This window comes from Astatotilapia calliptera, chromosome 7 (genome assembly GCF_900246225.1).
Source record: "Astatotilapia calliptera chromosome 7, fAstCal1.2, whole genome shotgun sequence".
Taxonomy (NCBI): domain Eukaryota; kingdom Metazoa; phylum Chordata; class Actinopteri; order Cichliformes; family Cichlidae; genus Astatotilapia; species Astatotilapia calliptera.
The window spans coordinates 40672948-40684699 of NC_039308.1; the positions used below are offsets into that span (position 1 = coordinate 40672948).

At 38.9% G+C, this 11752-nt stretch overlaps 1 protein-coding gene across 1 annotated transcript; it reads right to left on the minus strand.

The window, feature by feature from the left end:
- Nucleotides 1-557: 557 nt before the first annotated feature.
- On the minus strand, nt 558-8024 carry ftsj1 (FtsJ RNA 2'-O-methyltransferase 1). The gene is made up of 11 exons (XM_026174755.1): nt 7895-8024; nt 7491-7628; nt 7117-7186; nt 5819-5939; nt 5648-5726; nt 5499-5551; nt 5371-5424; nt 4676-4778; nt 4248-4331; nt 2381-2484; nt 558-1120 (listed from the first exon to the last, which is right to left on the minus strand). The coding sequence occupies exons 2-11, from the start codon at nt 7609-7611 to the stop codon at nt 947-949; spliced, it is 963 nt and encodes a 320-aa protein (XP_026030540.1). The 5' UTR covers nt 7612-7628; nt 7895-8024; the 3' UTR covers nt 558-946.
- Nucleotides 8025-11752: the final 3728 nt, after the last annotated feature.

The following is an 11752-nucleotide window of genomic DNA, read 5'->3' on the forward strand; positions in this document are numbered from 1 at the left end:
TAAATGATTGCATTAAATATATACATTTAATGTACATTAATATATCTTTTATGACTGAATCTGAATTTATTTTGAATTTTCTCTAATCCATGTGGATTTATAAGTATACATACTGGCCCAAATATATACTCAGGTAGTGATGTTGAAAGTTCCACAATGCTAACCTGAGAAGGCGAAGGCATATTAACTTCTCATTAGTGATCGTGACCGACTACAACTGGTAGTTTCTCTTTGCATAAAATGATTTTTGACAGCCTTTATGTATACTTCTGGCACTGCCAATAATATCAGTCAACCATATATTGATCTATTTTTATGATCCTGAAAAAATGTCTCGTGTTTTTAAAAAATATATATAATAAGTAAAAACTGCACCAGTATAAATGCGGAGCAGTGAGTTAAAAATACCATCCGTAAGTCTCATAACATATTAGGTATATATTTTAAAACTATTACTGTTCCAAGTAGATAATCCTTGGGGTTATTGGCAAGAGTGGCATTATTAAATACTAAACATCACCATAGTGAGTGCTTTTATTTCACTTTTTTTTTTTTAAATACAATTTTATTATAGTGTGACAACTGAACAATTATTAGTCATGGAAAAAATAACATAACATTGACTGTGCCTGGTTTGGCTTAAAATAATATTTTTCTCAATTTAAAAGTAATGGATAAAAACATTTGTTTCAAAGAATTTTGCATCAAAATACAAACCAATAAAAACATACATCTCTGCTTAGAAAAAACATTCAAAACAGCCTCCTGTGTCTTTGTTGATAGACATGCCACTACAGGCCTCATAGAAATTAAACTGTTAGCCATCTTCTCATCTGTCAGGAAAGAGTTCTTTTAATAGTAACTATCCACCGTATCCGGGTGTTGGCCGATTTTGTTTTTTGTTTGTTTTTTTTCTTCAAACCACCAAGAGCATAACTGATTTGGATCAGGTTGATTCAGCGTTTGGCTCTGGCTCATCTTGGCTCTGGGTGGGACAGACTGATGGAGCATCCTCTCTGGACAGCAGGTTCTTTTTGCGGAGATGGCAGGCCTGCTGGTATGGGGGACGTATGGGTGGCTGAGCAGGGGGCGTATACTGGTACTCTTTACCAGCATCAAGCTGAGGAAAGGCAAGAAACAGCCAGGACAAAGACAGCAAAGAGAAAAATACATTAATTTCTTTGGACAATTTGTTCAACAGCATTTATGTATGTAGGTAAATAAGGATTATTTTTGAACGGTGAGTCAAGCAAAACTGCACCCCCTATTATATTTCACTCATTTATTACTAAACCATTAAAATTCAGTATTAAGATATTGGAATAATTATGCATTCCATATTAGAGTGAAAAAAATATAAAGCAAGGGATAACCAAGACATCACAAGAAAAACAAAAGTTTAATTAAAAATTACACTCAAACAGAAAATTTTTTCAAAATACATTAATTAAAGTGGACATGAAACACTACACATATAAAGACTAATTTACACCATGGAGCTCTGCTAAAAAAAGTAAGTTTTTAAAACATGTTTAATGTCATCTTCTGTCAGTATACACATTGACCTACTTTCCCTGCAGACGTGCTGATGGGATTCCCGATCGTGCTTCAGTAAGAAACATAGTTACGTTTGTGGTGTGATGTGCATGTAGTGTGCTGCTATGTTGTAAACTGTCTGGGCGTGCTTGAGAAAAGAGATTTTATTGCATAAAATAGAGCTTATTGCATCTGCTGATTTCCCCACTCAGTACACTCGGCCAGAGGAGGAAATATCAACTTCTGACTCCAGCTTGTTGGGGTGGTGAACCACCTGTCACCTGGCTCAAGCACACTCTCTTCCACACAGTTCTCATTTATAAAGTGCTTTACAAACCTGAACATTACAGCTAACAGCTGGATTTCCCCGTGTCACAATTAGCTAGCAAAACAATAACAAACCACTGATTGCTTAAGAAACAGAGTGAAAGTGGACAGTATATCCTCAGTTTTAACATAAAACTCATTGTTGCAGCCAGAGACAGCACAAAAGTGACCCCCCTCCCCCTTTAGACTGATTTTTAGTTTTAGTGTAGTTTAGTGCTTTCCACAGATTTATCAGTTCTGTCACTAGTTAGCTAACACAAACTAATGTGTCTATTAGCCCCAACCAACCAGTGATGACACGTTCCGTACTGGCACAAGATGGCGCTAAACATGTTATAAAATCTGTAAGCACTTCTATCTTAAATACAGCTTCACAGACGGAGTTATATCTGTCAGTTTTTGAGAGCAGGGCTCCATGGTGTAAATTAACCTTTATACACATACGGTTTCATGTCTACTTTAAGTTTGGTTGGCAAGTTTGACTCTGTATCAGGATCAAGAGGATAAAGCAGCTCACCTGCAAAGGGTAGGTTCTGTCAGAGTCAAAGGCACTGAGGTCACCACACGCCAGGAATGGGACAATGACACGGTTTGGACCTTCTAACTGGTTAAAATCCACATCTTAAGCACAGAGACCAGAAGAGAAACTTATAGGTGTGAATTTATGCTGCAGAAAGAGACTATGCAAAAGTTAATTCAACATTCAAAGGAAGAAGCAAAAGATGTGTAATGCAGTGCTGCACAGTCTGAGGTTCTGTTCATGCAATACACCATGGTTTGGTATTTAGCTTGTGTTGGCTTAATGTGCAAGCAAGGAAAAAAGGAAAAAGCAAGGAAAAAGAAACACGTGGCAGGACCTACAGATGCAAAAAATGTAGTATTTAAACTTTAGCTTTGAATAAAACTTACTAAATATAACTTTTGCTTATGTGCAAGAAAACTCCACAGGGTATTTTTTAAAAGAATTACCAAATGTGGCCACAAAATTATTGTTAGCATACACTATTTTGCCAAAAGCATTCACTCACTCATCCAAATAATTTAATTCAAGTGTTCCAACCAACTCCATGGTCACAAGTGTATAAAATCAAGCTCCTAGGCATGCAGACTGCTTCTACAAACATGTTTGAAGGAACGTCTCGCTCTGAGGAGCTCAGTGAATTCCAGCGTGTTACATGATAGGATGGAAGTCCAGTGGTGAAATTTCCTCACTACTAAATATTCCACAGTCAACTGTTAGTGGTGTTATACCAACTAGTGGAAACGATTGGGAAGGACAGCCATGAAGTAGTGGCCATGTAAAATGACAGAGCAGGGTCAGCTGATACTGAGGTGCATAGTACGCAATGGTCGCCAACTTTTGCTACAGACCTCTAAACGTCATGTAGCCTTCAGATTAGTTCATAAACAGTGAATAGTGTTTCATGGAATGGGTTTGCATGTCTGAGCAGCTGCACCCAAGCTTTACATCACCAAGCACAATGCATGTCATCACTGGACTCACTGGATCAGTGCAGAGGTGTCTCTTGAAGTGACAAATCACACTTCTCCATCTGATGGAGAAGTCTGGGTTTGGCGGTTGCCATGGGAACGGTACTTTTCTTACTGCAGAGTGCCAAGTATAAAGTAGAGGGGGGATTATGGTGTGGGGTTGTTTTTCAAGACTTGGGCTCAGCCCATTTGTTTCAATGAGAGAAACTCTTAATGCTTCAGCATACCAAGACATTTTGGACAATTTCATACTCCCAACTTTGTGGAAACAGTTTGGGAATGGTATTTTCCTGTTGCACCATGACTGTACACAAGTGCACAAAACAAGGTCCATAAAGGGATGGATGAAAGAGTTTGGTGTAGAACAATTTGACTGAGTTCTGACCTCAACCTAATAGAACATCTTTAGGATGAATTAGAGTGGACACTGTGAGCCAGGCCTTTTTCATCCAACATCAGTGTCTGACCTCACAAATGTGCTTCTAAAAATATAAATACACTCCTAAACATTGTAGAAAACTTTCCAAGAAGAGTCAAAAGCTGTGATAGCTGCAAAGGGTTGCCCACCAATATATTAAACACTATGGATTAAGAATAGGATGTCAGTCTAGTTCATATGTGTGTAAAGGCAAATGAACTAATACTTTTGGCAATACAATGTATGTTACACACTTAGTAATTTACGTCTGTAAATTTTAAGACAACTTATTGTCTTGCAACTAAAACTACATGGTTGAAAACATGAGAAAACTATTATTTAGACTTGGTTTACATTTTTTCAATGACTAGTTTGAACACATAGAACAGGGTGATAATTCTGACCCAAGTACAGTTTCCTGATCCAGTTCAGATAGCAAAGTAAAGACTTATGTGGTTAAATGATTGATAATTACCATAGGAGTGATCCAGCAGAGGATTAGACATGTTGGGGATGTAGCCTTTGGGAGGAGAGTAATTCTGACAGACCACGAAGGCCTCTGTACACAGAAAGACAGATCATTCACGCAGTATGTCAACAGAGGTCATTCAAATGTTTGAGATGGGAATGGGTGTGTAAAATCAAACAATGGATACTGGATTAGAAAGTTCCTCAGAGAGAATCTCCAAACGATTTTATAAGACCAGGAAGCCATTCATAATTAGTATAAGATTTTGTGTAGCCCACCGCCTGTGTGTGAGTGCTGCTGAAACATGTAATAAAATCCACAGCAAATATAAATTTCTTTGCTTTGGATTTCATAATAAAATAAATAAATGAAATGGAGATGAGATTTTCCTTCTATTAGATCCATGCGAGTGGGTTATGACTGTGGTGGCTCACCGATGCTGGAGTTCCTGCTGCTGCGAGGCTTGGTGCAGGTCACACCATCGAAGAAGAGCTTCAGCTGGGAGTACAGCAGTGTCACATCTTTACCTCTGAAAATCTGTCAGAGAGAGTAAAAGCCCGGCTGTCATTACAGGCCAATCTGACAAGAGACATGAAACCCAGGACCCACAACAGGGCTAATTCAAATGGTGGAAAAGGAAGGTTTTACGCAGCTGTGTAAGAAAGCCAACCAAACCCAGGTAGAAAATATTTTTCAAATTCAGTTTTAGCGTGCAACATTATTGTGCCGCCTCCTGAAGAGTTCCAAGGTTTGGTTAGTTTAGCTAAGTTTTACTTCTTGTTAAGTAAACCAAAAAGTTATGCACTTATGTTATACTTAAAATTTCATGGGACCTTGGATGCTTTAGTGCTCACATTTGATGTACAATACTTTTGATATATACATTTGACATATAATACTCTGTCACTATTGTTGCATTACAGCACTACTACTGCTGTGGCAATAGCTTGACAGTTCGTCTGTCATAAATGACAGCAGGAAAAGAAGGACGGGAAGTGTCCATGAGACTTTAAGAGAATGGGTGGATGGATTTTAAATGACTGTCACCTCTCTGGCAGACAGGACTCATTTATTTAACATCAAATGTTATAAGTGTACATTTATGAATTACCACAAATCCTGAGCTCACCTTAGCCACAAACGTTCCTCCAGGCTTCAGGACATGTGTGGTAATGTTCAAAGCCTAAGAAACAAACAGCTGTTAGCGTGACATCACAAGAAATCTGACAGTGCAATCAAACACATCTCTGTACTCACAGCTAACAGGAGCTGAGCCTGGATGTATTCATCCACATCGTGGAGTCCAGTTACTAAGAAAAGAACATAAGAAATAGAATAAGAACAACAAGAGGGGGACAGAGGAGACTTAAGAACCAACGACGTCAGACAGAAAGCAAGCCTCTCACCATCTGGAGCTCCGTCACACACTACAAGGTCGGCCGGGTGACCCTCAAAGTGGCGAATTATTTCCTGAGCTGTTGACACCTAGGAGAAAGACATTGACATAGGTCTTCACTCCTCCACGCCTACGAGTTGAGTTACTGTGATTACTGACATCATTGTGCTTATGTCCCTACCTTGGTGATGTCTCCCTGGATTTGAGTAACTCCGGGCAGAGGAGCCATGGCCTGAAGGTCCACTGCCACAATCTTCACTTCCTCACCGCTCTCACCCTTTTCAGCTTTCTCCGCACACCCTCTTTTAATAAAAACAATCAAACAAACAAAATGCACAGAATAGTTTTTTAGTAAGTAGACACATTTTATGAATATATCACATATCATAATCCAAATACTTTATAATAGAAATAAAGCAGCTCCAAAAAATTCATTTAAACACATATTCACACAATTTACATAAAATATCACAGCAACAAACTGTCCTCCATCCACAGTCCCAGAGATTAGGCGTTGAAAGCTTAATAAATGTGTTCAGATTAGATTTAAAGACAACCACAGCTGATGCCAGTCTAGGGGTCACTTGGTGCAGAAACAACAAGAGCAGCATAAGGATGGTGTGTTATTCTTAGCATGATATTCTGGTATTTCCAACACCTTTTTTAATCCTATAGGTGTTTTCATACCTATAGTTTGTTAATTTGATCCAAATCAGTTGATGAGTTTGTAAACTTGTAGCTTTTTCCTGTGGGTTAGTTTGTTTTCATACTGAGGAAGATCTAAAATGCGTCACTATAAACCACATGAGAATGTTCAGTCAGCTCATTAGCCAGATGTGTCTGGGGCAAGTGCAACAAAAGTAAATACAGGAAGAAGGTGCTGTGTTCTGGTTTATTGGAGAACACAGAATTTACTTTCATTTCAGAGCTTGTTGCTAGCCCGTACAGACCTTTGCACATCTATAGTACCTTTCTGCACTGAGAAAACAAGCATACATGGATGGCTATGGGGTGGGGTTTTTTATAGCTCAAACTCGTGACGTAGTTGGATCAGGTTGACACATAAACAAACTGCTCTGGAGTTTATTTGTAATGGTACTGAGACCACCTCCTCCAAATTGTCTTGGTGGGGTTGTTTTGGTTCACATCTCATTACGAATACTGTGTTCACACTTGCACAAATGAACTGCACCAGGTAGGAAAATGAACCGGGAGTTCAATTGAAATGGATTAAACACCGCAGTTGTGAAAACACCATATAAATATGAGAATACACCCCTGCAGCAGTTTATATGCTATAAAAAGAGGAATAGGATAAGAGTTCAACTCTAAGGCCCATGTTATTTCTTTAATGGTATATTTCTAAAAAAAAAAGATTTGTTGTATAAAAGTGTAATATACTGCAGCCATGCAAATCATTTTTGCTCAGCTAGGATATGTTCACTATATGTTGGCATATTAAAATAAGTAACATGTTACCTGAGTTTCCGGCTGAGAACCTGACTCCAACTTCCAGGGGCTGCACAGAGATCCACTGCTCTGTTTACACCTAAAAAAGAAGAAAACTGACATTTATCAACAGACACAATAGTACAAGGGCTGGCAGTGAGTTTTTTATGTCACTGTGGAGAAATTTTGGCCCACTATTCTTTACAGAATTATTTTAATTTAGCCACATTAGAAGGTTTGTAAGAATGTATGCCCTATAAGCTCATGACAAAACATCTCAATACTAAATCATTTTATATCATGAAAAAGTCACATCAGGGTTTTCTAAAGAACCCCTTTTCTACATATTATACATATACTAAACTATTGATAAAAGTCTTTCTCAGGTGACCTATGGGTCTCACCTGTGAACAAGTTGAACTCTTGATCGAGCTGCAGCAGCTTGAAGGCGCTCCTCGCTCTCCAGCCCTCCTCTTTGGCCAGTCGATAGTAAATGTCTCGTTTGTCTTTGGAGGACCGACCCATATTGACCTATGACCCCTCTGAAGGAAAACACACAGTCACAATGGCCCCTATTCTTTTAGAGCTATTATCGCTATAATGGAAGCTGTCTGTATAACACAGGCTGTATTTCTTGAGTATTGTTGCATTTGGATTTCAGTTACTACAGGAGAAGACCCGCTGCATGGCTGTCCGTCCTTGTTGTTTGAAGGTAGGTAAGCGTCTTTGTGTGAATTAAATTCAAGTTCATACTACACAAAACACGTAAAAACACAAAGACTGGTTCACGACATCCAGACTCACTTACTTTCACGTGGGCTTTGCTGTTGTCGACTGTGAAAAGGCTCTTCTTCTTTTCGTCCTTCCGCCTCTTCTTCTTCTTTGGTGTTTAACGGCAATTCGCATCCAGGATAGTGCATTACTGCCTCCTGTAGGATTGTCGAATCATTTAAGGTCACTAGCCAATCATTTTGCTTCTTGATCCTCTTATGTCGCCAGAGGTGGGAAGTAACGAAGTACAAATATTTCGTTAATGTACTTAAGTAAAGTATAGATACCTGAAAATTGTACTTGAGTATTTATTTTTCTGAAAACGTTACTTTTCCTCCTACATTTTCACATAAATATCTGTACTTCCCACTCCTTTCATTTTCAAAATAGACTACTTTCGGTTTAACATATTTGAAGTGATTTTAAATTTCATGCCACAGCGGGCCTTCAAACATTAAACCGATTTGAGCCAACACAGTAAAACATGAAAGATAGTCCTAATGGTGTGTCAATCACCAGGGGTTAGCGTACTTCAGCATCTACCTAGCTCTACAGAAGAGAAGCATGTACAAAGGGGGTAACATTTTGTAAGTGTAAGTATTTTCAAATGTAAGGTTTATGTCAGCTCAACAAAGACACAGACTGTTTGTTTCTCACACAGTGTGTCTGCTAGCTAAAGGTGTATCTGCTGCTACACTTAACTTTACTCAGAGGTGGAAAAAGATAAGAAAGTCAGGACAGGATAGGAAGAAGAGAAGTTGTATTTAAAATTAAGGCCTAGCCAGTGGGATTTGATGAGGGGGAAATTTAAAGCTAACATGTAAATCCTCATTTTTAAAAATAAGATATTTGCTCTGTATATGACATTGTTTTGCAGGATGTTTCATATTGTGAAACATCCTGCAAAACAAACTGAGGTATAGCTTAGTAACTTTGTATTATTGAAAGGTTGCATGAAAATACTGTGCAGTTTAATGCAGGATAAACAGGTTGGTTTGCTGTACTGTGTCGGACTGGTGCACAGAAGCTGTGATGTTCTTGGTCATGGGTAGGTTAAATGAAGGGAATTGGAAATTATTTTACATTTTTGGTGACGACACGTAGATTCATTCACTGAATTCCACCTTCATACCAGTTTTATACTGTTTAGCATAAAGCATATTAGGACTGAAAGTTTATATTCCTTTGTACTAATATAATTTTATCATATTAATACAGGATTCAGTTGGCTTTGCACAGTAATAACTCGTAGCCTGCAAATGGCCTTAAAAGACTACTTTTTACTTTCTTACTTTGAGTACATTTCAGAGGCTGCACTTTTTCACTTTTCATTGAGTAAAGAAGTAAAATCAGTACTTTAACTTTTACAGTATTTATAACATAAGTATCTGTACTTCTACTTAAGTACAGAATGTCTGTACTTTTGCTACCTCTGAGGAAAACTGAATAGTGCTGCCCTTACTAAATCACTGTACGCCACTTCTACGTTGTACATTATGTCCTTGACTCAGTTTCCATCATTTCTTTCCTTATTCTCATGGATTGTCTGCATGACAGAAGAACACACTTAACTGCCTCAGTCTTGTGACCGGAGTTGTTATAGGTTTGTAGTTTCATAACATTTTTCAGACTGAAAGTGAAATATTATAAAATACTGACTCGATTAAATTGCGTTAATATTTAAAAATATCTTTTCTAAAAAAAATTAAAAATCCCAAGCCAATAAAAATGTACATGGGCCAGTAAAACTGAGCCACTGACCTGAGGGATTTGAACTTGGACACTGAATTATTGTTAATATTGATTAACATGTACACCAACATACCCTCAACACAAGAACTTTGCATCAAAGCACAGGGCAAACTTCAGAATGCTAATATACTTGCTTCTCAACATTGCAGCCACCACATTTCACTTTAAAGGCTTGCAGAAACAAACTCACTCATTTACTTGCACACTTAAACACACAGACGCACATGTACAAAAACTCAGCTTCAAGGAAGAAAACGTAAAGATGAATTTTTACGCTTTACTTTAGATCTTTTTTTAACAAATGAAACAGATGTTCCACAGCCCTCAGCCTCCAAATTACAGCATGTACATCATTTGATGCGGTCCAGTGGCAATCCTAGACTTGCTGGGTCTCTTGTCAGATGGGGGACTGGCCCTTTGCCTTAGCTAGGTAGGTGCATGATGTTGTGGCCAGGTGGCTGCAGCCTGACCCTTCCCCGCGAGAAGTTTTCGTGCTGAACATGGTGGTTCTGGAGCAATCCATGGAGGGGCTCCTGGCTGGGACAGCAAAGTGAATCCGCTGTCACCGGTCCTCGAGCCTTGAGATTGCCGTGACCCTGGCTGAGGACCATCCGGCAGTGCGGCTAGCTCCATCGCGGGAGCAGCCGAGGCCAGCGGCAGGAAGTCAGGCAGACCTGGCCTTAACAAGGTTTCTCAAGGTTCTGCTGAGCAGCAGCCATTTCCTTTGATTAAATGCATTGTCTCTCCACAATTCCCGGCAGCCACAGAAACTGTGCCCAGCTGTTCAGAAGCCGTGCAACTGTCAGGGCAGAAGTGCTGGAGATGCGGGCAGCATGGACACATCCTCATGATGTTCCACGGCACCAGCCCTCCGACAACTTCCCCTGGTTCAGGAGAGACATACTGCAGTCCAGTAACATACTAAGAGGGTATATACCAGGCAATGGTAAACTCCGGCTACATGCAAATCCTGGTTTGCACAGAGTAGGACTGTGTAGGATTTCTTTAAGTTAAAAAAGTGTTTTTAACCTTTACCTATTTGTTATTCAGTCACATAAAAATTAACCATGTGAAGGAGAGATTGGCACCTGTCTGGCAGTTGTCAACTTTTAGCTTTCCAGCACGCAAAGTAAAACAGTTGCCATATTTTTACATGACTACATGTTTCTGCAGAGCCGTACAACATAACCTACATGAGTGGCCAACATTACTGCTGGCCGTCACGCTTGTGTGTAGAGTATTAAACAAACTTATTATATTTGGCTTGCCATAAATGTTCCTGTAGACAGTTCTGCTCTTCAAAGCTGATCATACCTACATTATGAGGGCCTTGACCCTGATTGACAGCTATTAATAGAGAAAGACTGAGTCAGAGTACTGGTGGTGGCAGCTGTGACAGGGAAAAGCTGTGTAGTATAGTGAAAAGAATTGAGACCAATATTATCTGCTTCTATATAAAAAATATATATATAAAAAAAAGTTTAATTGGAATAATGTCCATGAAGAAACCTTTCCTGCCAGGATTCTACATTTCAAAATGTCAACAAATAAAATATTTTAAAAAACAATAAAGAAGATAACAAAATACAATAAATGCATACAAAAGTATATACATATAACAAAAATGCATGTTTTCAAAATAAAAAACACAATATTTGCATTGACTGTGCATCTTATACCCTGACAAACAGATGAGGTTGACTGCAGGTATTCCCTGTCAAGCACACTGGATGTGGACACATTTTAAGTAAAATCAGCCCTGCGAGAAAAAAAACCCAATCAACTAAAAAACCGACTGTCCAGATGATTGTTTAACCATAGAAACAAGAAACAAAAAACAAACAAACAAAAAAGTGTTACATTGCAGACTAACTAAATATATCTGGAAGACTTAAAATCCCCTGCAGCCTTACAGACGATTAGATGTTCCATTGCCCTGATGTGGCTGCACACAGCAGAATTTAACCAGATGTTCAAAAATGTTTTCATTTTCAACGTCTAGAGCAGGGGTGCCCAATCCCGGTCCTCGAGAGCTACCGTCCTGCAGCTTTTAGATGCATCCTTGTTCCCACACACCCGAATCAAATGAATGGCTTGTTATAAGGCCTTTATCAAACATGATGGCATGCTGAAGAGGTAATCA

Bases quoted from the DNA above. Each gene is read 5' to 3' on its own strand.
- ftsj1 (XM_026174755.1), bottom strand. From the start codon at position 7,611: ATGGGTCGGTCCTCCAAAGACAAACGAGACATTTACTATCGACTGGCC. The intron at 5,552-5,647 runs GTGAGAGGCTTG...TTCTTTTCTTAG, and splicing joins GTGTGACGGAGCTCCAGATG to TAACTGGACTCCACGATGTG. The intron at 4,779-5,370 runs GTGAGCTCAGGA...TCTCTCTGACAG, and splicing joins GAGGAACGTTTGTGGCTAAG to ATTTTCAGAGGTAAAGATGT.